Source organism: Mya arenaria, chromosome 3, assembly GCF_026914265.1.
Source record: "Mya arenaria isolate MELC-2E11 chromosome 3, ASM2691426v1".
Taxonomy (NCBI): domain Eukaryota; kingdom Metazoa; phylum Mollusca; class Bivalvia; order Myida; family Myidae; genus Mya; species Mya arenaria.
The window spans coordinates 64123834-64151440 of record NC_069124.1 but is presented as its reverse complement, the minus strand read 5'-3'; the positions used below and the strand labels follow the sequence as shown (position 1 = coordinate 64151440).

Genomic DNA, 27607 nt, shown 5'->3' with positions numbered 1-27607 from the left:
GTATTTACTTTTAAAAATATATCGTTTATTGCACTGTTATCTCAAAATGTTGTTTGAATTTCAGATCAACATCTGCACATTACAGGCAGGAATGGTTGAAGAGCTGATCTCATTCTCAGCCCTAGACAATGTACATGAACTCACCTGTGTGTCCCTGATGGGTGTGTCAATAGAGGATGTCAGGTGTCAACTCCTGTCCAACAGCCATTCATGTAAAACCACGAGAGGTGTGCTCCCTAACATCCTGAATGCTTCACCAACCTCAAACAAAGGCCGAGGGGACGGTGTTGACACTGAGGACAGGTCTGAGGTGTTGCGAGAGGAAGATGTTGGGACTGTCAGTGTTAAAGCAATACATTTCCAGCTGCGAAGACTGCTAAAGGACAATAATTTCTCTGAGGATATTGTGCTCACTGCGATCCCTGAACAAAAGTCGAAGGTCATGTTTACGTTTGAGAATGATGTGACAAAGTTGTTTTCGCCGGGCTCCAGTAAACATGGAGGAAAAGTGAAAAGAAGCTCTTCAGCAAGGTCTGAGAAGGATGGGAAATTGCGTAGACCCTCCATTGTGCGCCAAGTTTCTCATGATATGAAAAAGCCATCAGATGATCGAGCTTCTGTTCGAAGTGTTCACATGCAGCAGAACCCCTTTGATGCAGCTCCACAGCCAAAAGTCCTCAGACAAAAGAGTAAGGATAAGCAAGATGAACCTCGGGTACGAACATCTTCAGTTAGAGATTATAGTAAACACAGCATTGGCTATATTATGTTTGAATGTGGCCTGGAGGATATTGGTATCACAGCCGTCAGAAGAATTGGGTATAAGGACAGGAGTCCTGGCTTTCTTGTGCATGAAAATGAACATATCCAAGAAACTGTGCATAAGACACAAAAACAAACCAAATCTGATGTAGAAAACCAAGGGCATACTTCAAGTGACTCTCAAAGAAAAAGTGATCATAGTGATCACCAAAAAGTAAAACCTACAGTCAGGATTACTGTTGACACAGATCCACTGGGTGTGACTCCCATGGATTCACTTAAAGCCAAAGAATCTCGCCAATACACTAGTTCCAACTCTGTACACTCTTGGGACTCGCGGATCTCCATCCCGTCAGGTTCGGCAAGTCTGTGCGAGCATGAGGCCCTGGAAGGGGATGCCTCAAGCGGAATGTTAAATGTGAAGACAATCTGGTTCAACTTTGCTGCCCCACCTCCGCTACCCATTAAGAGGAAAGCAGACTTTACCAAGTAAGTGATATGTCATTGAATAAAGTGAAATAATTCTTGAAAGAAACCTAAAATTGAAATGAAACTGTTATGGGTCGCATCATTGCCATTAGATTCTTCTTGAACAATTTAAGTAGTTGTAGTATTATAAATCATGATAACTTAAGAAATGAAATTCAAATGAAATTTTCATTTTAAAGGTATGATTGGAACCTGCTTAGTACTGCAACTCCTGCTATCAATGCGTGGTTGTCCCCACTTGACCGACTGATGACAGCAGCCCGCAGTCTGGCCCAGGAGTTGACACACAGGAACAACACTGTCATGGCCTGCATCATGACGGACGGCCTTGAGAAACAGAGCATACATATGCCATATAAGGTATTGATATTGTGATAATGCAGTGTTGTTGTCTGACCAATTTTGGGCCAAAATATGACCTTATTTCCATTGCTAAAACATTAACCTTTTTCCTAATTGTTATTTTTTTTCCCAAATTTTATGTTTTGAAAGTCAACTTACAGGCACAGTCTTTTTTTAGCTAACCTGAGCACAAAGTGCTCAAGGTGAGCTATTGTGATCGGTCTATGTCCGGCGTCTGTGGTCCGGCGTCAACAATTGGTTATAATCATCTTCTTCTCCTAAACTGCTTGGACAAATTTGATGAAACTTCATAGGAATGATCCTTGGTTGGTGTTTTTTTTTTAAATTGTTCAAAGAAATTAATTCCATGTAGAACTCTGGTTGCCATGGCAACCTAAAGGAAAATGTCAACAATTGGTTATAATCATCTTCTTCTCCTAAACTGCTTGGACCATTTTGATCAAACTTCATAGGAATGATCCTTGGTTTGTGCTTTTTCGAAATTGTTCAAAGAAATAAATTCCATGCAGAACTCGGGTTGCCATGGCAACCTGAAGAAAAATGTCAACAATTGGTTATAATCATCATTATCTCCTAAACCCCAGGGACAATTTTAATGAAACTTCATAGGAATGATTCTTGGTTGGTGCTCTTTCTAAATTGTTCAAAGAAATCAATTCCATGCAGAACTCTGGCTGCCATGGCAACCTAAAGGAAAAATTACAAAAAAACCTTTGCAAATACTATGAAGCCTAGTGCTTAAATATTTGGTGTGTAACATTGTCAATTGGTTATCTACCATGTTTATTCAAGTTATGCCCCTGGAGAAAAATTTGCCTCAGCCTGTGGGCTACAAGTTCATTATAAATACACTATGTTAAAATCTGATAGTTATGTAACGTTTACTCTTGAAGCAAGGGCAGCACGTCTTGCTATATGGTCTCCCTATTTGTTGGAGATTCCACTACTTTCTATTTTTAGTAACAAGGGAATAGATTTTAAATTCTATTAAGACTTCAACATAGTCACTTCTGAGGTAATTATTGTTCTTTTTTTTAGGTTCATAGATTCATATAATTATTATACACTTTATTTTTTAGAAGAAATTTCATTTTTACTTAATAATAAATTTAATTATTAGACTTTTCCATTGAACTTCATGTAGATTATTGTTCATGCAGATGCTACAATCTTATCTTCTGTGTGGATAGTTATTCACTTATAACTTATATAAGGAAATATTATTAACATTAGAAGGAATGTGAAGTTGTCCTAGATGGGTAAAGGTGATAAAATTAGTTGTAGGTGTTGAATATGATCTGATATTTGATTTTTAGAGCTTAAGGCAGTTTATTGATTTTATTGGATGGTGCGCTCTGTTTGTTGTTTGTGTATCTATACTAAAAGTTCTTTCAGTGTGCAAGCAATTTAACATAGTTTTGTCAGTGTGCAGGCAATTGAACAAAGTCCTGTCAGTGTGCAGGCAATTGACAAAGTCCTGTCAGTGTGCAGGCAACTGAAAAAAGTCCTGTCAGTGTGCAGGTATCTGTATGAAGTGCTGTCATTGTGCAGTCAATTATCAAGTCCTGTCGGTGTGGTGCGCAGGCAACTGAACAAAGTCCTATCAGGTTGCAGGTGAAAATAAAATTCTGTCAGTGTGCAGTCAATCATCAAGTCCTGTCAGTGTGCAGGCAACTGAACAAAATCCTGTCAGTGATTATCCAGGCAACATGTTTGACCAGTATGTTTTTATGCCCCGTCCGTCCGTCCTATCGTATGTCTGTGTGTCTGGCTCAATAACTCGTGTCTGTGCTGTTACTTTCCCTTGTATGGACAGATATTAATATAACTTGCCACATGTGTTCAACATACCAAGACGACGTGTCGTGTGCAAGACCCGTGTCCTTACCTCTAAGGTCAAGGTCACACTTAGTGTTTATTCACAATGGAATGCTGCATATAAGGACATCGAGTATAGGCTGTCATGTCTGGGCTGTAACTTTCTCTTGTATGGACATAATATAAAATGACTTGCCACATGTGTTTGACATATCAAAACGATGTGTCACGTGCAAGACTTATGTCCCTACCTCTAAGGTCAAGGTCACACTAAGTGTTATTCACAATGGAATGCTGCATATATAAGGACATCGAGTATAGGTTGTTGTGTCCGGGCTATAATTTTCTCTTGTATAGACAGATTTTGACTTGCCACATGTGTTCAACATACCAAGACAACGTGTTGTGTGCAAGACCCGTGTCCTTACCTCTAAGTTGAAGGTCACACTTAGTGTTTATTCACAATGGAATGCTGAATATGAGGACATAAGACTGTAGGCTGTCAAGTATGAGTGATATTTTTCAGATATGTCCAGTGTTCGACACTAACGGGGTCCCGGGATCCCGAGGACACCAATTTTTCGGGAGGAACACCTGAACTTCAAAGTCCGGTATTCCGTCGGGACACTTAAATTTTGACCGATAAAAGCTAAATATCAATAAATAAATAGCGTTTCATGAATTAGTTACCTAAATTTGGGTCCCCCTAACTTTCTTGACAGTGCATGTAAAAAAGATATTAATATTAATACGTCGCACACACTAAAGCGAAAGTATGGCTGACCTTTTCACTATAATTACGTCATGAATCTTTAAATAAACAGGTCATTTCACAGTGCGCATGCGGGTTAATGCTTCCGCTTTGTTGTTTACATTATCAACAAGGTCAGAGGTGGCGGACTTTAATAATCGGTACAATAATTATGGTGTCAGAGGTGACGGGACTTTTATAATCGGTACAATAATTATGGTGAACTAGTTTGCTCATGTGTCAGAACCGCCCAAAAAGATGCCAAAACTGCTGACTTTAATGCCTTAATGATGCGACCATCGAGTTGTTACAGTAACATTTACGGCACAAAAGACTGGCTTCCTACGGAACTAGTTTACTGGGAAGCCATCCTACTATTCAGCATTCTATGTTTTATGCCTTGATCAAAACATTATAGAAATAAAATTCTCTAAGTTTTATTATTTATCTTCAATCAATGGATAAAAAAATTATGACATTTTGGCGTGAAAATAAACATACACTATTTTCCAGTTGTCTGCTCTTCCAGTATGCACTACACTTGTTGGGCAGTCTGATAGATTCACAAGCCAGATGTAATATTCCTACTGTTTTTCAATCAAAAGCAATGACATCTGACAAGACCCTGAACCATGGCATTTTTAATGCGTATATTCCTAAAATCTAAAAATAGTAGCAACATCAAGTTTTTGTTTACATTGTACCCATTGTGTGACTTAGACATTCTACCACTTTTGAACCCAATCTACCGACTTCACATGGGTGATATTGTGCTATAACTAACTTGTCATTGCATGCTGTTGAAAACATGTATAATATGGTGTATACTTGAATTACAAATTGAAAAGTAAAAGGCACTGGATTTGTATGTTCAATTTAAAATTAAAACAGGCTCATTAATGAAAAAAATGGAAGGGTCTCTTTAATTTCAGGAAGGGACACCTGATTTCAGATGTTGGTGTCCCTTCGGGATCCCTTGGGAAAATGGTTAGTGTCGACCCCTGTATGTTCAGAGGCAATCTAAAATAACTTGCCATATGTGTTTGACATGTAAAGGCAAGATCAACTTTTTATGTACTTGTTCATAGGCCAATGTCACATTCAGGGGCATTCGTCACATACTGTGACAGTTCTTGGTCAATATTCTTTGAGAAACAAGCTATATTGATGATAAAGGTTAAACTCTTTATTCAGGTGAGCTATTTAGGGCCATCATGGCCCTCTTGTTGCGTATTTTCTTTTGGTTACATTTGGCTACATCTATTTTACAGAGCAATTATGCAAAGATCACTACATTTTCCAAGACCCTCCAGGAGGATGCTTCGTGCCAGTTGTTGACAGTCCTCCGACGCTACATCCATCTAGTGGGAACCAATCAGGTGGAGCAAGCTGTTACCTCGGAAACCATTCCCCAACTTATCACCATTCAGAAAGGTATATCTTTAAGAAGTAATACTTGGTCTATTGTGTTTCTGAATAATTTTCTAAGACATAGTTGAAAGCACAAAACAAATGTTGGATCTTTTTCTTATTGTTCAGAACTTTGCTAAAGGTAATAACATTGTTTACATTAATGCTGTTACCTTCCAAACCTTGACGACTGTGTGAGTTTTATGGACTCATATGTCATCTTCTCAAAAAATATTGAGACTGCTGTGATTGTTTTATTTAAACATTATATCAGCCAGTCATTAAAATGTCAGCTTAAAAAGTGAACAACAATGCAATAAACATTTTAACGACCAAAGTTCTGAAAATCAATCCAGTGAGGAACTGTTTTGACTTAAACATGGTATTGTAAACTTGCAAAAGAATTCAGCTTTACATTATTTACAAACTTTGACTCTGCTTCAGGTATCCTGGCCCTGACCAGACAGTGGAAGAATGTGCTGTACATGCCCCAGATTTCACACTTCAACTTCAAAACAAAGAAGCACAGACCTTACACAGTGTCCTTTGCAATGCCAGGGGGCGACAAATCATTCGATGAGGGAGACCTAGATGATGATTTGTCTGTACAGTTTGACGATGACCAGGTATCACTTCTTGAGGAAGAATCACTGAAAAAGGCTGGTTCCCAAGGAAGCTTGCACAAACTGAGGGCTGGTGCTCGTCTCAGATATGGTGATGCGTCCAAGGATCCAGGGCCCAGTGTTGCTATGTCCAAGGCATCTGCAACAGGACTACAGAAAGCAAAACAAAAACAGGTATCACTGATGTTGTCATCAACCATTTATAAATGATCTTAGCATTTGAAGGTGTTGTAGTATTGAATGACGGTGGCTTTTGCTTTACCCAAATTCACAAAGTGCAACATCTATAGCCTGTCAATTGACTTCCTTTTAAAGAAAGCTGACTGCCACCATTGTAGATTTAGCGTATTCTTTAACGTATCATGATTGAACTTGCTAGGGGCAGGGTCATACAGGGACGAAGGGTCCATACAATACAGTTTGAGTTGTTTCCACATCAACTGGCCAATTAAGTCAATTAAGCTCTTTGAAGTGATGAAAACTTAATGTTTGAAATCATTTATGGGGGCAGTACAAACTGACTTTGCTGCAATAAGTCATGATGATTGGGCTTTTAGAGCTAAATGACGAGCATGATTAGCTAAGTTTATTAACAAACAGAACTTGCTTGAAATAAATATCACCTTAGTGCAATAACTCAATAACTGCATATAGAAATAGAAGCAGATATTGAAATTTGTGATGATATATATTTCAAGCATTTAATGTCCAATGCTTGGTGTGCTGCCTTCTGTGCTTAGATTACTATGCATCTGAACTCCTAACAGTGCTCTATTAAACATAAGAGCACTTAACATTAACTTAATTGCGTAACCCGAAGTGTTTTTTATTCCGCCTGTACATTAGAATGACACATGCCCATATTTGCTAGGTACATGAAAATTTATGTTTCCTGTTCCCCTATTTCAGCCTGGCCGAATGTTTGAGTCCCCCATTCGAGAGACCAACCCCCATATGACAAACTTGCTCAGGAATGAAAGTGTGTACAGCTTTCAGTCAGCGAGTGGGATGAGTGGAGAACACCATGCAGCTCACACGCCTCCCTCCACACCATATAGGGTATATTAGCCTCATAGTTTTAGGCGGTTTACTTTTGTTTTGGAAGGAGTTAAGTTAAGAAACTTTATTTGCTTTGGCAATAGCGTTCTGCTTAAAATCACATCACAGTAATAGCTGAGAGACCTTTTAAGGTTTTCATGTGAAATTTGAAATTGATGCAGGAGAACAATCCTCGTTGTGAGCAAATAACACAACAACTGCAATGGCTTAAAATGGGTTTTATATATCCTATTTAATAGTTATTTACAAACAAACTTTTGTGTTTCTTGTTGAATATTTGATGAATCTCTAGACAAAAAACTGAATTATTTCAGGGAAACGGTAGTAACATGCCACGTTCCAAGGTGGATGACTTGTATAGATGGATGTCCATGCAGCAGAGTAGCGGGTTTCCCACCCTGGAGGAGGAGCCCCCTGGCTCTGTGAGGAGGCAGGACTCCTTCCTTGAGACATTTGGGCATGGGTTTGGGCAGGAGGACAGCCACACTGATATCAACACTGACCACTATACCCTGGGGACCTGCATTATGCAGCTAGCTGATGCCCAGAACCTGTTTAAGCCATTCCTGCAAAGTATTGGCTTACATGTGGAGAATGTCAGGCCTACAGCTATGTTGAAAAACTTTGGTGGGAATCTGTCCTTGCAGGGTCAGCTAGATGTGTTGAAAATTCAGATTGCTGATTCTGTGCGGGGCAGGAAAGGGAAGGGTAAAGGGAAGAAAAGTGTCAAGTTGGATGCCTGTTTAGATTCATCGGCTTTTCTTTGTGAAATGTTTTCTATAAAAATCTCTATGAGGGATATTGTAGATTTTGAGAAAAAAGACTCTGCAGATGATGGAAGATTTAGGAAATTCCCTTTCAAATTTGCCATGCACAAGCTTGAAGCCAAACCTGCCACTATGCAGATGAATGTCATTGCCAATGTGCAAGCAGTGACACAGTATGTGGACATGCCATTGTTAAGGCTCATCCACCAGTTTGTGACCATGATTGGAAATGTGAACGAAACCAGGATTGAACTTAAGCAGGGTCACTCTACTGTAGACTGGATCAGGACCCACAGAAAACAGGACTCGAAGGGGTCTTCATCAAGTGCAGAGACAGTGCACTCAGAAAGCTCCCACACTGGACTAAACTCAGCTAAAGATAAGCCAGAGAGGAGCTCTTCAAAGGTAGAGCAGAGGATTTTTCGTGTTTGACAAACTGTTAAAACTTTAAGGTGCCATAGTTTACCAGTGGAACTGGTGTCATTCAAAATTATTCTTAGTTATTTGTAGCATTTTGAATTACTGTTTATCTGACAGACTTGTATTTAATACTCTCCATTCTCTTTTTCAGTCAAATCTTGCAGGTGAATCCAATTCTGACGAAAGCATCAAACACAATCGAACAAAACCTTCATTTTCATCCTTTAAACTTCCATTTGACACTATAAGACCTGAAAAACTGAGCTTTACTTCATCTTTGAAGAAAGGTAGCTTAAGATTTCCAAGGGATAACAGGAAAGGTCCCAAGGCTGAAATGAAATCTCCTGGGTCAAGATCTGAACATTTGACTCCTCCACAGAGCCTGAACTTCAGCGATACCATAAACATTGAAATAGGTGACACTTCCTCCCCAGCAGTAGTAGAGAAGACAATCATAGAAGAAATAAAGGCAGAGACGCCAAAGTGTTGGAAGACCTTGTACCATTTATTGGACCTGTATTCTACTATGCCGGAGACGAAGACGATCCAAGGTCGGAGGTCAACTCGTCATCAGCTGCCGGTGATAGAGGAAGAGGCATCAGAAAAGGCCAACATGAGCACACCAACTGGCAGTGTGAAGACCAGGATTGACCTTGCAGCTGAGGAAGAGGCTAACCTTGGTAACCACTATTTTCTTTTTGATTTCTAAAGAACTTCAACATACATGTATGTTTTAATGTCTTTGATTACATTTTCAAAACAGATTTGTTAAAATTTGATCTGACTGGGGTTGCAACGTCAAAAAATTGTTTTCAAAATTTATTTTTAATAAAGTTTTATTTTTCTAAATATTTTTGAAAACCCAGTGTTTTTCCACAGCAAGGATATGTTTGAATGTATATTAATTCCTGAACATTCCATTCAGGTACAGCAACAAATAGCAGTGGGGAGTATGAGAACACACCCCTGGCCCGGTCAACATTTGCAAGGACACGGTTCAAACAAAGTAGGTTCTTAAAGGGGTTACCCTTAATAGAAATATGATTAGAATTAAAAATTGTCAAAAACTTAATTAAAATTTATATTGTTATAAATTAAAATTTATATTGTTATATACGACACTTTAAATCTTACTGATGTATAACATCGCTGATGACATGTATCTTTCACAGATTTTCGTATTTTTCCTATTCAAAATTTACTGGCTTTGCCTACCACGTAAATCCGAGTAAATTTAGAAATAGCATTGGTATATGTATCTGTACTAATAATGTGAAGTGCGCATGCTAAATATAAACACTTTACATTGGGGAAACTATTAAGCGCTACTTTTAAACAGGTAAAGTTTAGTCAGACAGCGACAAAAAATTCTGCTATTCATCTGAAATGATGTACTATCGACCTCATACTACCTCGTTTGATAATTATAGACTTGTTTTGAGGAAATACTGTATTGGCCAATTTTGGGACCATCTGGTTCATAGTTTCTTTAAAATCTGTTAAGAGTAAGGTCATTTCAAAGAAAACAACCATTAATATTATTTTCTAGTTTGCAAATTATTTTTAGGCAAACTGAAATATTTATATTTGTAAAATTTAGCACATTAAAGTTTATGCTTGTTATGGCCAAATGATGTCTTTCTCAAGTCTGGATATCTTTATATTTATTTTACAATTTAGGTATCTACATAGGAGACAGTATACCACTGGTTGTGTTTGTCATAGCCAAGATTGAGAAAGTGAACATTCTCGCCGTTCTGAGTGGACTGAAGCTTGAGGCAGAGCTCCGTAACGTCCATGCCACAGGCACCATCAAGGAGAAAGTGAAAGGCTTCCTACAGAGGAAGTCATCTGAGTCATCATACACGGCACATGTCGGTCATACAATGTTGGTCCTGCTGGAGGGACCCACTCTTCAGTAGGTTGACATTGATTGGCCTATAATTTTGATAGCTCTGTGAAGTGAATGAAGGATAATTTTAACATCATTACTTAAATGGAATAATATGTAAGTGTATACTTAGAGTTTGAATTGCTTGCAACATGAAACTAGATATTACAATAACTGTAATCATGTTTGGTTGTTACTCCTTTTTCTTCTGGTAGCACATCCACATAATTGCAAAACACTGTTAATACCGCATTGGATGAGAAACTAACTTTCTATTTGTAATTTTACTTTCACAGGACAGTGGTGACTGTGAACATTGGACGGTCCCAGGCCTTGCACACGGCTGTGAAGCGGCGAGGCAAGGGGCATAACTCTGCACTAGTGTCGGTGGGCGAGATTGAGGTGGATATACCCCAACATCCGGTCGTCCTGCACGGCATGCTCACCCGGGGAACCACACAGCTCTCCAGCACTCTACAGGAGTTCCGCAGGCCTATCTCAAGGACTAGGTATGGTTTATATGGGGGGTTTTTTGGCTGAATTTTAAACATTTAATATCAAAGATTTATCTTAAGAATAAATTAATAATAAAATGATGTTAATGTGGATGATTTCCTTCAAACTCTCTTGGAATGATTAACTCTTACAATTTGAACATTTATACTCCAAACCTAAATACATGTACCTGATCATTGTTTTTGGTTAGTTTCTGACTAAATTTATCTATAACACACTTATACAACAGTATCATCATCTTTCCGGTAATCATTCTGTATATCTTTTGTAGCCGGAATGTTGAGGACATGTATGGAACCTTGGACTCCAAGGGTTCGGGCCAGGAGGCGACCCGTCCCTCTGTTGTGCCCCAGCGGTCAAGGATCATTGAGGCGAAGAAAGCTATGAACCTCCACATACACCTCAAGGCCATCTTACAGGGGATCACTATCGGGGCCTCACTTCTCCCCTCACTCAGGGCACAACACAAGGTGGGGCCTCAATCTAGGCAGGAAATTGTTTAGATATTGACATGAATTAGAACTTGTGGCCATAAGAATTATTCAAACTTCTCTACTCTGTGTAAACAATGTATAAAAAGAAAATAAATCTCGTTCTGTCTTGTGCTTAACCCACAACTGCCGGAACAACTCCACTGAGCTAGTTTTCACACTCACACTACAAAAGACCGACTTTGTTTATCTACTATGATATTTTGATCAACATACTTGTTGTGTCTTGGTTCTTGTCAACTGATCTTTGTGATTTGTTTATTGCACAGGCCCCAATTTCTCGAAACTTCTTAAGCTTAACAGGCTTAAGCTGCTTATTTCAATAAGCCAAAATACATAATTTTTTTAAATGAAAATTGACTTATTGTGGTAATCATAACGATAATTCTTATCTAAAGTGTTAAAACTTTTAAAGGAGTATATACAACGCAATATATTGAAAGACAAAAATAGTGGGTTTAGGTTAATGCTGTTATAAGGGACTTAAGAAGTTTCGAGAAATTTGTGCCAGTATATTAGGAAATGGTGTAACTGTTTGCATGCCATACATGAATACATGTTCTTTACTAGTGATATGAAGCTTGGTGGTATGATACAATACATGTTCAATTCAGACTGGTCCAATCACCATCAGCGGTGGGACAGTAAAGAAGGCAAGATTCACCCTAGACCTCCCCCACCACACACTCAGCTTCAAGTCAAAGGTAACTTTTATCTGGACTCAAAAGACTCAAAAGTAGTTTTGTGGGTTGTCATCAAAATTTGATCTTTAAAAACAGTTTGTCTTCTTGATATTGACTACCCTTGATATGACCTACCCGATCTTGATGTATGTGTATATCAGTGTTTCTTAGAATTAGATTTCATTTGTTATAGATGATATCTCTTATTTTGAAGTAGCATAGCCAATTAATTGTTATTACATTAGTTCTTCGCCTGTTATTTTGCCCTCCAGCATGTGTACATACTTAGAATAGTAATGAATGTGTTACAAGCTATGTGTTTGATTTTAGTCTATTACATCATTTTTGTAATTATTTGTTATAGCCAGAAGTTCAAGTATTGGATGAGGTACATTTCTTTGTGATTTTCATATGCGTTCCTACTTCATGTGCTAGGGCGTAGCGAGACCAAGTAAGATGTGTAGGCCTGGTTTATTTAGGGTTTATGTGTCTGCTTTTCATCCAAAAATTATTCAGATATGCATGTTTGACAATATTTAGGCATATTTAAGACTAAGAGTTACACATTTCACAAGATAATGTGCAGACTGGGCCTACAATGCCTTGGTGTAGCTACGCCGGTGGTGTGGATTGGAAAATTCATAATGCTGTAATCAACAGTCAGTAAAATGTTACAAGGTTTTTAAACCTGCATTTTGCTTTCATTACACTGAATCATCTAAGGCATATATATATATCTGTTGACCCCTGAATGAAAACATGGAAGCCAATGATGGTAACTATCTATTGGAAGCCTATGACAGAAACTATCTATTTGAAGCCTATGACTGTAACTACCTATTGGAAGCCTATGACTGTAACTATCTATTGGAAGCCTATGACTGTAAATATCTATTGGAAGCCTATGACTGTAATAATCTGTTGGAAGCCTATGACTGTAACTATCTATTGGAAGCCTATGACTGTAACTACCTATTTGAAGCCTATGACTGTAACTATCTATTGGAAGCCTATGACAGAAACTATCTATTTGAAGCCTATGACTGTAACTACCTATTGGAAGCCTATGACAGAAACTATCTATTTGAAGCCTATGACTGTAACTACCTATTGGAAGCCTATGACTGTAACTACCTATTTGAAGCCTATGACTGTAACTATCTATTGGAAGCCTATGACAGAAACTATCTATTTGAAGCCTATGACTGTAACTATCTATTGGAAGCCTATGACAGAAACTATCTATTTGAAGCCTATGACTGTAACTACCTATTGGAAGCCTATGACTGTAACTATCTATTGGAAGCCTATGACTGTAAATATCTATTGGAAGCCTATGACTGTAATAATCTGTTGGAAGCCTATGACTGTAACTATCTATTTGAAGCCTATGACTGTAACTACCTATTTGAAGCCTATGACTGTAACTATCTATTGGAAGCCTATGACTGTAACTATCTATTGGAAGCCTATGACTGTAACTACCTATTGGAAGCCTATGACTGTAACTATCTATTTGAAGCCTATGACTGTAACTATCTATTTGAAGCCTATGACTGTAACTACCTATTTGAAGCCTATGACTGTAACTATCGATTGGAAGCCTATGACTGTAACTATATATTGGAAGCCTATGACAGAAACTATCTATTTGAAGCCTATGACTGTAACTACCTATTTGAAGCCTATGACTGTAACTATCTATTTGAAGCCTATGACTGTAACTACCTATTGGAAGCCTATGACTGTAACTACCTATTGGAAGCCTATGACTGTAACTATCTATTGGAAGCCTATGACAGAAACTATCTATTTGAAGCCTATGACTGTAACTACCTATTGGAAGCCTATGACTGTAACTATCTATTTGAAGCCTATGACTGTAACTACCTATTTGAAGCCTATGACTGTAACTATTGATTGGAAGCCTATGACTGTAACTATCTATTGGAAGCCTATGACTGTAACTATCTATTTGAAGCCTATGACAGAAACTATCTATTTGAAGCCTATGACTGTAACTACCTATTTGAAGCCTATGACTGTAACTATCTATTTGAAGCCTATGACTGTAACTATCTATTGGAAGCCTATGACAGAAACTATCTATTGGAAGCCTATGACTGTAACTATCTATTGGAAGCCTATGACTGTAACTATCTATTGGAAGCCTATGACTGTAACTATCTATTGGAAGCCTATGACTGTAACTACATATTGGAAGCCTATGACTGTAACTACCTATTTGAAGCCTATGACTGTAACTATCTATTGGAAGCCTATGACTGTAACTACCTATTGGAAGCCTATGACTGTAACTACCTATTGGAAGCCTATGACTGTAACTATCTATTGGAAGCCTATGACTGTAACTATCTATTGGAAGCCTATGACTGTAACTACCTATTGGAAGCCTATGACTGTAACTACCTATTGGAAGCCTGAAGCCTATGACTGTAACTATCTATTGGAAGCCTATGACTGTAACTATCTATTGGAAGCCTATGACTGTAACTATCTATTCAAAGCCTATGACTGTAATAATCTGTTGGAAGCCTATGACTGTAACTATCGATTGGAAGCCTATGACTGTAACTATCTATTGGAAGCCTATGACTGTAACTATCTATTGGAAGCCTATGACTGTTACTACTTATTGGAAGCCTATGACTGTAACTATCTATTCAAAGCCTATGACTGTAACTATCTATTGGAAGCCTATGACTGTAACTATCTATTGGAAGCCTATGACTGTAACTATCGATTGGAAGCCTACGACTGTAACTATTTATTGGAAGCCTATGACTGTAACTATTTATTGGAAGCCTATGAATGTAACTATCTTGCATATGGTGTCTGCATTATGAGCCATGACGAGTTATATTTTTATCTCTTTATAATTAACAGATACATGTTTCTGCAATTAAATTACAAATGTGACAGCTGATTTGTTAATGGTAACTGATTAAATTGTGAAAATTCACAGCATTTGAACAAATTAACGAATATTTCTGAACAGGTAGCACAACACATAGTACTGGAAAAAGATGTCACTTTTGCTGGAAAATTCACATGAGATTTCTGTGTTTTCACTGAAAGTCAAAAAAGAGTTGCTTGATTCTGTTTCTTGGCTTTTAGTTTGAAAGTTGATCATGCTGTTCCTCATGTTTCATTTACTTGACGCTTTATTTTATAGCAGTCTTTATAGTTGACAAAAATGATTCCCTGCATCTTCTTCTCCTCTTCTTGATTTGAAAAGAAAGGTCTGATAGTTTATTTACTTAATTTAATTTATTTGATTAACTTATTTGTTGTATTCCATTTATTTATTTTTGCTAAATGAATTAACATTTCATTTGAAATACATCATTTGCATCTACATGCATTTCATGTTTGCACTATCCACTAAATGCTATCCTGTAACCATGTCTGTTTATCATAATACAGGTGAAGACCCTAGAGACTTCTATCCCATCTTCAGCCAGTATAGACCTGCCCCCGATCCTTGTGTATGCTGACTACAGACACTACAGTGCCAACGCTCCTGTGTCTGAGGCTCTGACAGAGGGACTTATGCTTAAGGTTGGTCACCAGTTAATATTTTCATCCTATCTTCACCAGATATAGACTTGCCCCTAATCCTTGTGTATGCTGAGTATAGTGCCAACACTCCTGTGTCTGAAGCCCTGACAGAGGGACTTATGCTTAAGGTTGGTCACCAGTTAATGTTACTATCCCATATTCACTACATATAGACTTGCCCCAAATCCTTGTGTATGCTGACTATCGTGTCAACACTCTTGTGTCTGAGGCCCTAACAGAGGGACTTATGCTTAAGGTTGGTCACCAGTTAATGTTACTATCCCATCTTCAGCTAGTATACGCTTGCCCCTAATCCTTGTGTATGCTGAGTATAGTGCCAACACTCCTGTGTCTGAGGCCCTGACAGAGGGACTCATGCTGAAGGTACATGTAGACTGTATGTAAGCAATGATTATTCCATTCTCTAATGTGGTACTGACTAAACACTGAAATAGTCCGACATGGTTGATGACAATTAAGCTTGACAACCTTTTATTCTTGGTTTCCCCTACATCACAAATGTCTTGCATAACAAGAGCTTGATCTCTCTTTTACTGTGAATATGTGTTTCATTATTATTAGAATAATATATTTAATTTTGAATTTGGTTAAAAATAGCATTTGTGTATTTCTAGGAGGGAAACTACCTAAATGCAGTAGCCGAGGTTGGCATGTTTGAACACAGCCTCACCACAGACCTCCTCAATCATCTCGTTTTTGTGCAGAAAGTTTTCATGAAGGTAGGCCAGTCTAATCTGTGTTAACCTGGATTGGCATTAGCTCTTGCTTTTGGGATTGATAGCAAAAAGGCCTGCTCCAGCTCAAGTTCAACCTTGATAAAACAGTAAAAAAGTAGGATAAGAAGAAATATCTGATTAATATGAAGATGCCCCAAAATGTATTGAATTTATGAAAATTTACCCTCAATAGAACTTACCTATTCAACTGTTAAATGATCTACAGCTCCAGTTTTGCTTTTAGCTTTGATTTAATGTCTGCTGTAACATCCATTACCAGGAGGTGAATGAGCTGCTCCAGAAAGTATCTGGTGGGGATCGACCGGTTCCTATCTGGGCTGACCCCCAGCAGAGGCCTATTCCCAGGGCAACCAAGGACCAGATACTATACTCATTCCACTTCAGGCTCAAGGTAAGAGAAATATATTGTTTTATGAAGTTGAATATTTTGTCTGATTCGTCACATAGATTGGAATCATGCATAATTCAAATGATACAGAGTACCATAAATGACTGGGTATAAGACGATAGGGTGTATAAGACGCAGGCAAATAAATCTGTGAGAAAAAACTTTTAATCTATGTTTTGGGTTATTGGGCGCATAGAAAAAATGTCAAAATCGTCTGCCTCGATTGGCCACCATGTTTGTTGACAGTGACGATTTTATTTTTTTTCGTGAAAATGACGATGGTTATTTTTAAAACCATACAATACTTATATAAAGCAAAATATGTTTCATTGTTTATTCGATTCATGTTATATAAAACATAACAAAATATTTAAAATTTGTAGCTGGATGTCACTGAAAAGTACCTTTTATGACAATTGGTAAGATTTCTTTTTGACAGTATATCGAAACGATAACCTGTCGAGAATGAAAAGTTTAGTAAATGCAAAAACCTTATATTGTACAGGTTTGTTCACAAAATGTCAACACCTACAGAAAAGAATATAGAATGTGGCAAAGTGCGATATAGAATGTGGCAAAGTGCGAAAAAACAAGACCATTATCGCAACTGTTTGTAGTATTGGTATGTTAAACAGCTTTAAAGGCAGTGCAAGTTTTTCACACCTTATCGAACAACTGACAAAAAATATTTTGACAGTGCCCAGCTTTGCTTCTTTATATGCAATTTTAATTATTGTTATATTCAAAATAACATTTAATAATTTTAATCGTACAATTTTTTTTTTTAATTATAAACATCTTACGATATACTGTATCCAAATCTTCAACTGCGGTTTTAACCCGTATATACTCGATCGCTATAACGCGAGTAACATCCCTTTCTACATAAATCTAAACAAACGCTCAGCAAAAAATCGACCTCAGAAAAAAAGTTCAAAAGCTTGTTACTGGTTAAAAGACACAGGCATTTTTTACATCGAAATCTGAGGGAAAAAAGTGTGTCTCATACCCAGTCATTTACGGTAATGAAGGAAGTAACTGGGTGATGACAGAAGTAGTCTTTATCATTATGGTATCTGTTCTTTTAACGGAGAAGAAATATGTGAACCTTCAGGGTATCCAGATAACGGCCACAACTCCTACAGCCAGTGCTGTGAGGCTGGAGACTGAAGCTATAGACCTAGAGATCTCCAACAGGGTACACATGGCCTCTGACACCAACACACACACAAGTAGGTGACACGGATGTGTCAGAACTTTAAAAAATCATTTGATTTTTAGTCAAATGTGAATGTGTTCACTTACTTAGAATTGAAGTTGGTAAATAGACTTTATTTCAGCTTTTATATTTATTGTTTTAAAATATGTAATAATGTTCATCATACATGTTTTTAATTTCAGTCTTTGAGGACAACCAGAAAGTATTTGTGAAGGCCCAGGTGGACCTCAGTCTGTCCCTCGGACAACTCATAAAAGTGAGAACTTTAGATGTTATTTGACAAGTTGTATATAAGCATGTCCAGAATGTTATCACTTAAAGTTTCTGGTAATAGTTGTTGATATGATTGACAAATGGTAGGTTTAATAGTAAAATTGAAACATCCATCTTAGCAGTAAGAGTCTTGATAAACTCCATATTTCTGTATAGTAATACTTACAGGATTTACGTCATATTTTTAGAATCCCCTGTTTGAAGAGGCAGATCCAGAATTTCAGACCATGGCTTTCTTTAAGACTAAGATTTCAGTCAGAAATGCTCTACAGGTAAATCATTATAATAATGGCTTTACATTTCTTGGATATATTGTATCATATTGGATTTGTATGTGACTTGGTGTATTATTGGAATGATTTAATTTTATAATAAAGTTTGTAATAAATGAGGTTTCACTACCACTAACTTCGTATTGTGTGTCTGCGTTTTCGATGGGACATAAAATCATTCATTGGGCCTAAAAAAAAAATACATTTGGTTCGGGTTACCCAACCCTACCTACGGAATAGTCACCGACCCTACCGTTTTTATAGTCAGTTTGAAAAAAAAAGAAGGAAAAACTAAAAAAAAAAATCGTTTTTTTTTTTTAATTGCTTTTCAATATGTAGTTTAAACCTTAAATGCTTATACAGAAGATAACTTTAACACCGGGGATGAGCAAAAATGTCACGTGACCACAAATGCAAACGCCAGTAGTATTTTTGCTCGATTGATCGTCAATCAAGGTAAGTTTCTTATCGATATTTTTGTTATACGCGAAATTTAGTTCAAATGACATAGCGATAAAAAGGATGCATTGTTTTGTCTTTCGATCGGTGTATTGGTCACCTTTCATGTTTGCATAGTTTCCGAGAACACTTCGATATAAATTGTGTCCATGAATGCAAACGCACGTAGGTAGTGTTAAAATGTCACATATTTTGATAAATTGCCACATTTTATTCAAATGTTTGTTTTTCAGTTGTTCAATAATTGTTTCTAATTGCTTTATGAATACTTTGTGCGATGCAATATGTACAAAAATGCATTTTCTGAACTATTTCAAATTTGGCAAACGTACGTAGTCTACCTAAAATGGCAAACGCACGTAGGCATCTTATAATAAGGAGCAAACGAATATTTCGTTAGCCTTTAATTGAAGATATTTATCAGCTTTATTATTAAATATCCATCATAATGAAAGTTATATAAATTTATGATATGTAACAAACATTGACACGATATTATGCGGGAGTGTTGCGGGAAATATGAGTTCTCGAACAAACTCTCATCCGGCCATATCGATGGTATACAGATTTAACTAACTTTAAAATGCTTGTTAAATGTTTATCTCGAACATTTAGAACAGCTGTTGTAATATCACACTTCACAAGGGAACTATTGGTGTGTGCTGGGAGCGGGCCAGACGCAACGATTCTAAGATGCTTGTAACAGATCGCATGGGGATAAACATTTAATTTGAACATAATTTAAACATCTTTAATAAACCTTTTATTTAACCATTCTTCATGTTGTGATGATGATACTGTCATGATAATTGTTAATGACAGATATTGTGATAATGATAACCATAAAATGATATTGCGATGATACAATGACAATGTATGCTCTACCCGGAACAATGTTTATATCACTGAAAATACTCTGAACTGTATGTATAAGTGCTGTTTTACAGAAATGAAGACATTATAATGGAATTGTTCTTCATTTATTCTATAACTGTATATCTTAGATTAGTTTTATACATTGAATAAAATGATTGACAATAAAAGCGATCACAGATAATCAGATAAAATCAAAGATAAGTAATCAAATAACATAACGATTAATTAATAAACAATACTTTTGTTATGATCTGCCTGAGATTCTACTTTCTTCCACATCAGATAAGTTGACCTAAAAATTTGGCAAGGGCCAAGATAAAACAAATACCCGTATGGAATTCATTTTTTTTTAATCGTCATCACATTATTACCTCCCTTGTAGACGACTTTCGTCTGTAACATCATGGAAACATTGTCTCGTGGCAATTTTAAAAATCAAAATTGATTATATCTCGCTTCAAATGGAGCAATAGAAAAGTTTTCGCGCTCCATTCAAGAAATAACGCTGTCCTCTTTTTAGAACTATAAATATTTAATCATAACATAAATATAATCTGAATCACTGCACGCATATCCATAACAACCACGAATTATTACAAATCTATACGCGCATTATATTCACTACGCACAAAAGATTTCCAGGTTTTTCCAGGATCATCGCCGCTCGTGTAAGATAGGTTCATCCCACCCCTCTCGCAGAGTGTTTTGCGGAAACACGGTAAATCCCGCTTCCGCAATACACTCTATGTTCGGGGTGGGATGAACCTTGCACTCTCGGCCATGAAAGATACTTATTATCTAAAATTTGATGTTTTATTTGGTGTGTTTAATAACTTTTGACTGCACAATCTACTTCTATGCCGATAACATTTCCCACATTCAGCGCACTGGTATGATTTCTCGCCAGTATTGCCGTCCATATGAGCCTTCAGGTCTATTTCTCCTCCATTAAAATCCCACTAATGTCGCACGTATAATGTGTCGTGCCATCTTCTCCTCGCCAATGCGTGTTCAGATACGTATGTGTGGTGACCTCCTGCATGCATTTCGGGCACAGAAACTGCTCATTGAATCCATGTGTGGTGCACCTGTATAAATACATGTATGCCTTTAAAAGTATGCAATTAAAATACTTTTAATTGCAATATTTTGGTATCCTTTAATAAAAACGTCTGAGCTTGTGACTGGTAGATAATTGCTTAATTATAGAATAAAACAAGAATAATATAAGCATTTTTTAATACTAGAATACACTTACATATGGTGCGTCAAGCTCTCCGTGGTGTATAACTGTTTCTAACAGCATGTAAATGCTTTTACACCGTCATGGCGGCGCTCATGCAAGTTCAGCCCCCATGTCGTTTTCAACGCATTCCCACAAACGTGGCAAACAAATGACATCACTGAAACAGACACTGTCATTCATTAATTAAGCGCCACTTGATTTACTTCGCAAAATATATTACACACACAAATTGTAGTTTGTTAAAAGAATACGCTTATTAAAATCTTAAAAGATGGCTTATCTAGCTAAGTAAAACGACATAAAGCGTTTCACTTTCCCTTATGCATATGACTGTAAGCATTATGATCATAATAATAATTAAATATAAATTCAAAAATTTACAGCAATAGTTATGGATATAAAAAGAATAAAAAGTTTTAAAAGCTTTCGACATATACGATAACTCATTATTATTATTATATAAGATGCCTACGTGCGTTTGTCATTTTAGGTAGACTACGTGCGTTTGCCTTATGAAAATGCCAACGTGCGTTTGCCAAATTTAAATTCTTCAGAAAATGCTTTTGTTTGTTCAAATTGCATCGCACAGAATATTCATAAAACAAATAAAAGCCATTATTGAACAACTGAAAGTCAAAACAATTGAAAAAATGTGGCAATTTATCTTAATATGTGACATTTTAAAACTACCTACGTGCGTTTGCATTCATGGACACAATTTGTATCGAAGTGTTCTCGGAAACTATGCAGACATGAATGGTGACCAATACACCGATCGAAAGACAAAACAATGCATCCTTTTTATCGCTATGTCATTTGAACTAAATTTCGCGTATAACAAAAATATCGATAAGAAACTTACCTTGATTGACGATCAATGGAGCCAAAATACTACTGGCGTTTGCATTTGTGGTCACGTGACCTTTTTTGCTCATCCCCGGTGTTTAACACCATTCTCCAATGATGAAAATGATATTCTTATATAAAGCCTAATAAAAAAATAAAATGAAAAGCCTACCTACCCTACCTATTATTGAAAAGGATGTAACCCTAACCAAACAAATTTTTTTTTTAGGCCTCGGTATGACTAAGAACAAGCCTTAATACTTGCATTTCGAATTTGCTAAAAATATATAAGTTGTAACAAGCCTGGCAATGTAAAACTTAAATACAGGGCTTTTAGCCTTGTGCTTCTTTTCTTTTCTTGATGAACCAGTTAATGTATACAAGTACATGTATATGAATGCTTGGTGTTTCTCTTTCTGCAGGATGAGATGATCCCAGGCGTGTCTACAGACCAGGAGGCCCTCCTCATCAACCTGTCCAGGCCCATCGTTCTAGCTCAACCCCTCGCCTTTGATAAAGGTGGGATATCAGTTGAAATACAAAGCTATATGTATTTGTAAACATGTTTATTGTCGTGCAAGATTTTCCTCTTTAAAGTTGGTATGATCTAGGAAACCAATGTAGATTTTCAGTGTGTGTATACATTGACTACATGTATATCATATATAGGCAGGGCTTCTAAAATCCATCATTTAAACCTTTACGGTGATCAGTCGATATCTGCTAATGGCGATTCAAACAAGCAGGAGATCTCAGGTGACACAATTAAACAAATTAACAAACAGGGTCTACAAGCCTGGACCAATTGAGTTGCAAAATTTTAGCAGTCCTCTATATAGGTATATATGTTGTCTTTCATATATAATTTTGTAGCTTTAAAAAGGATTAGAAACATGTGTCCAACACAAAGAGATGTATTTACTATTTACTTATTAATGCTGCAATTGACATGATGCCCAAATACCAAGGTATAAATATTCAAAACAGTTAAACCAATGTAGAGACTTTTTAGTCACATAATAATCTCTGACAAACAAACACACATGAACTTGCATTCAATACATCCATTTGTTAAATGAAGTAGATAGTTATTGAGGATGTTCACAATCCAATTTAAGTTTCCATTCAATCGATATCTAAGCTGTTTTTCATTGCATACTCCTCCTATGTTTTAGCTGTGTTGGTGTGGCTTAACTACAAGAATGCCTATGAGTACTGGACAGAGCAGAGACTAGCCCTGAACAAGGAGGTACAGACGGCCACGCGGCAGGTGATCGATCGCCTCCCTCAGATAAGCCCTGCCTCCCAGCAGGCACTCAGCACACTCTTCTTACAGCTCACCGTCAACGACATTGGCCTCTGTCTACCCATCACACCTTTTAACTCTTATGTAAGTTAAAAGGATTTGTGTGAAAACCATCAAAAAAGTAATATACTCAGAAGGTTTTATATTTAAATTGAGTTGATAATGTGTGTAATGATTTCATATTCGTGTGACTAATGTGATTTTTATAGGTCTGTGCTTTCATGTGTTACAATGCATACATGTTGTTTATAATGAAATGATTCTCTGTGGATTAGTTGTTGTTCAAATATGGTGTTCTCTACAAGGTACCAACGAAGTTGACAGACACTGAGCCTGGTTCGGCCGTTGTGCTCACCATTGAGAGTACACAGATCTGTGCCTGCTCCTCCGGCTCCCTCGTGAGTAAGGGCAAGTTTACAGGTAAGCCATTGCTACAGGTACACACAGAAGATCACACACAGAAGTTCATCACTACTTGATTCATAAATGATAAAATGATATTGTATTGTAATGTAGTATAACCTTCTTCCAATGTATTTTGAATTACATGTTTAAATGTATGTGTTACTCTTCTTAAGATAATCTCAAATTGATGTCAGTGTGTTATTGATTCATTTGACAATAACTTTTTATCAATCATTATTGTAAAAACCTATTGTTTTTCAGGTTTTTGTCTGCGGGTAGCAAGTGACTTTGAGACATCCCTGGATGACTGGAAACCCAATCGTGAGGATCAGGATATTGTGATGAATGCATGTGTTGTCCCAGAGGGCACATACGAGGTCTGCTCTAGAACCTACAACCCACAGTCATCTGGTAAGGGGGTGTAGGGGGAAATTGTAGAGCATGGCGGACACAGGGACTGGCATCTGTGTCCGCATTTTCCATGTTGTCATCAGCATCACACTTTTGTTTCAAATCAATTTTTTTTGTTGACTTGTGTTGATTCTTCAAACTTGTTATGTACAGTGGTTATGGTCAGTAAATGACCCCTATTGATTTTGTGGTCAATATGTCAAAGGTCAATGTCATGGTGACTTTACTAAAACAATTATGGACGCTTCCAATGGACATATACAATTTGTAAAATTCTAGATTTGCAAATAACACCCTTGATTTTGTGTTCCTATAGGGAAATATTTAAGAGGTGTGTTTCTTTACATGTTAGTGCTTTTTCCCAGCGAAAGTCATCTTTGCACTGTCAGTGATTATCTTTTCTCTGTATATTAGTATTTTTAGCACTGTTTGCAGGGCTCCATATACAACATGCATTTTAAATCACGATACAGATGATGAAGAAAAACCTGATATGTATGCTTTTCACCCACCCTAGATCCCAATAGTAATGCAAAGTGGATTCTGAACATCAAGTGGGACATGCAGGGTATCGATGTTCACCTAGACACGAACATCGGGAAACAATTATCTGCCCTTGGCCAGACTCTCACCTCACTGACTGGGGAGGAGGATGAGGAATTTCTACTGGACCAGAGTAACGAGAGGCTTAATGTTTCCCTGGAGGACATGACTGACTACCCTGTGGTAGGTTGTTTACAGTCTTTAGTCTTAATAAAAATATGTTTTGATATCTCTTGAGTCTATACAATTTAATGCACATGCTTCTTCCCATGCCATGGACAGCATCAGAACCAATATGATTGTCACATGTACAGTTTACTTTTATGGTTTTCAAAACCAGACTAGATGGAAATTTTGTCTGTTGGTATACTTATTAGACCATCTTTCATTTCACAGCTTTGTTGCTGATAGTATGAATTTAAATACATTGAGGGAAAATTTATAATATGTAAGATAAAGTTGCTGTTTTTACTCATTTACTTCAATTCGGAATGATATCAAACTAAACAACTTTCATTGTGAAATCATTCACAGAACATGCGATACTATGGAATCTGGGTACGTAGTAAAGGTTTGAGAAAGGAATAAAACCTGTTCCGTTGTTTGCATTTGTTGTTTGAATATTTTTGTTGAACCATTTAATATTTCCCTGCGAGTTTTTATCTTAAATTGGTTATAAAATGTCTGTTATCTTTGAAAATTCCACCTTACTTTGATATGTATATGTTTACCCATTTGTTGCACTTGCAAGTTGTATGAAATGAAATCAATTTCATTGCAAACTTAAACACCAAAATTGTCTATCTGAACACAATGCAGAATTGATATACATGTAAAACACATGAAAACGCATGACATTTACACAATAACATCACACATTTAACATACTGATTGTTGAGTTGATCAAGCTTCATAATTATGCTGTGTGGCCTCCCATACATGTGTGCCAGTGATCATTATTTGTTAACTGTTACTGTTAGCTGTAAAATTAGGGTGAACAAGTATGTACATTCCTAATGCCAAAATAAAAAAGCAGCAATGTTGAATTGAGAAAACCATGTCATGAATTATGCAAATAACTACAAACAGCAATTCAAATGCAACCATTAGCAAATGCAAATAAAACAGTCAAAACTAACCTACAGAATTCAAGAAACCTTTAGTAAAATGCCATCTGTCACCACAGACGTTATGTCAACAGTCTTTGGCTTCAAAAAGCTCTCCATAAACCACGCACAAAAGTGGTCTCATGATGAGGCAGGTTATTGTACTAGGTGATTGTACACATTCAACATGCATGGACAATGGTTACTTCAAAGGGAGATAACAACAAAAACTATATCAAGGAAGACATGGTAACACATGTATGTTTATATTCACCTATTTTTCAGGCACCAGTTGACATGGGCCATCGGCGTATAAGCCAGGTGGGAGAGTCCCTGCCCAAGTTTGTGTTTGACTTCAGCATTGAGCCGAAGAAAAGGGCCCGCTTGTTGGAGAAAGAAATGAATGAACAAGCCAAAATAGTACAGGATCTTAGGTAATTTTATTATTTTTATAAGGTAACAGGGTTGGGATTGAATGATGTGAAACTGTAAATGTTTACTTTTAGTTCACCAAGCATGAGCTGATTCAAATGAAAGGATGAGAGTGGTCTCTGACAGTTAAGGTATCTGCCCCTCACCCAAGAGGTTTTGGGTTCGAGTTCCACCAGGGGTGTGTACTCCTAACCTCTCAAAAAGGCCACAAGTAGTGGTTTCTTCCCAGGAAACAGACTCTAGAGTGATCCATATAACCTTAAAGCCATCTTCACAATTAGACTTAAATAGAGTATAAATAAAAGATATAAAAACCTTATTTTAACAGACAAACCATCTTGCGATATACCGTAAATGTCTGTGTATAGTTCGCACCAATAGATTGGTCGTAGGCAAAAAAAGATCGAGAAAAAACTCTAATACCTTAGTTAGGACGCAGTGAAAATTATCAAACAGAAATCCACGATGTTTGTTTACAGTGCAAAGTGCAAAAAAACAACCCTTTCGTCAAACAGTTTGTACTATTGTACTCTGCTTAGGGGCTAAGGGAGTTTTCAGACCTTCACACATTAAGAACAGCTTTGACTGTGCACAATGATGCTCCCATACTTCACAATATGCATGTTTACTTATTATTTTAAAACAGAATGATTTTACAGAAATATGTTATATAACTAACGATTTGTTAACTCACCATATCTCGATTTTCAACTGCTGTTATAATTAAATAGAGGCGATGACAGTTATGTACTTTAAAATGGAGTAAACAAACTCATTTTTCCCCATTGATTTATCTAAAGAGCCAAAATTGGCCTGAAAATGACTTTGAAAAATTGTCAGAAGCCTAATACCATAGATAAACGTAGGCATTTTTACTTGGGAATTCTAGGGAAAAAAGTGCGTCCTATTCACAGACAATTACAGTAACAAGACATACATTAATAAGAGGCAAGGCTGCTCTCCTAGGCTGCTCCCAAAGCTCTCTACCACTATGCTGTTGCAGCAATTGAGATTTTTAAATGTTCAGCCTTAGCATATATGATAGATTTTATCCTACTGTACAACATCAAGAATCATATCTGAGGGGAAAAAATCTTAAAATATATGTATAGAAAACCACATATTTGTATTTTTCAAAGTGAATATTTCTGTTTTTAGGACCTTGGGAGCTAGCCAGTCGACGATTGACACAGAGACACGGAAACTTGAAGAACTGAAGGGGATCATCTTCAATGACTTCCGAAAAGAGGTGCTCTGCAGGATCAAGAAACAGGGGGAAAAGGTTGGTGACCCTTATGTCCTCATTCACATGCTCAATTTATTGTCAGTTTGAAAGCAAGCGGGTGTAATGAATTCTTAATTAATATTCTCAAAAGATCAAGTTAAATGTAATTTCAATTCCATGTTTTCCTATTTATGGTTTTTAAAGGGGCACACTATAT

At 36.9% G+C, this 27607-nt stretch overlaps 1 protein-coding gene across 9 annotated transcripts in view; it reads left to right on the top strand.

Moving 5' to 3' along the window:
- The window catches only part of LOC128225584 (bridge-like lipid transfer protein family member 1), a 70560-nt gene that overhangs the window by 21947 nt on the left and 21006 nt on the right, over nucleotides 1–27607 (top strand). For 8 of the 9 annotated variants that reach the window (XM_052935466.1, XM_052935468.1, XM_052935465.1 and 5 more), the window contains exons 26-51: nucleotides 65–1251; nucleotides 1431–1611; nucleotides 5455–5617; nucleotides 6038–6390; nucleotides 7126–7275; nucleotides 7590–8447; nucleotides 8614–9142; nucleotides 9388–9468; nucleotides 10143–10380; nucleotides 10650–10862; nucleotides 11141–11339; nucleotides 11975–12064; nucleotides 12408–12431; nucleotides 15491–15625; nucleotides 16261–16365; nucleotides 16643–16774; nucleotides 17886–18003; nucleotides 18173–18246; nucleotides 18452–18535; nucleotides 22385–22481; nucleotides 23138–23352; nucleotides 23574–23688; nucleotides 23935–24084; nucleotides 24602–24810; nucleotides 26019–26167; nucleotides 27324–27447. In XM_052935466.1, the coding sequence (XP_052791426.1) occupies nucleotides 65–1251; nucleotides 1431–1611; nucleotides 5455–5617; nucleotides 6038–6390; nucleotides 7126–7275; nucleotides 7590–8447; nucleotides 8614–9142; nucleotides 9388–9468; nucleotides 10143–10380; nucleotides 10650–10862; nucleotides 11141–11339; nucleotides 11975–12064; nucleotides 12408–12431; nucleotides 15491–15625; nucleotides 16261–16365; nucleotides 16643–16774; nucleotides 17886–18003; nucleotides 18173–18246; nucleotides 18452–18535; nucleotides 22385–22481; nucleotides 23138–23352; nucleotides 23574–23688; nucleotides 23935–24084; nucleotides 24602–24810; nucleotides 26019–26167; nucleotides 27324–27447 (5973 nt within the window). The remainder of the gene's footprint in view (nucleotides 1–64; nucleotides 1252–1430; nucleotides 1612–5454; nucleotides 5618–6037; nucleotides 6391–7125; nucleotides 7276–7589; nucleotides 8448–8613; nucleotides 9143–9387; nucleotides 9469–10142; nucleotides 10381–10649; nucleotides 10863–11140; nucleotides 11340–11974; nucleotides 12065–12407; nucleotides 12432–15490; nucleotides 15626–16260; nucleotides 16366–16642; nucleotides 16775–17885; nucleotides 18004–18172; nucleotides 18247–18451; nucleotides 18536–22384; nucleotides 22482–23137; nucleotides 23353–23573; nucleotides 23689–23934; nucleotides 24085–24601; nucleotides 24811–26018; nucleotides 26168–27323; nucleotides 27448–27607) is intronic. The other variant, XM_052935462.1, reaches the window with a different exon arrangement.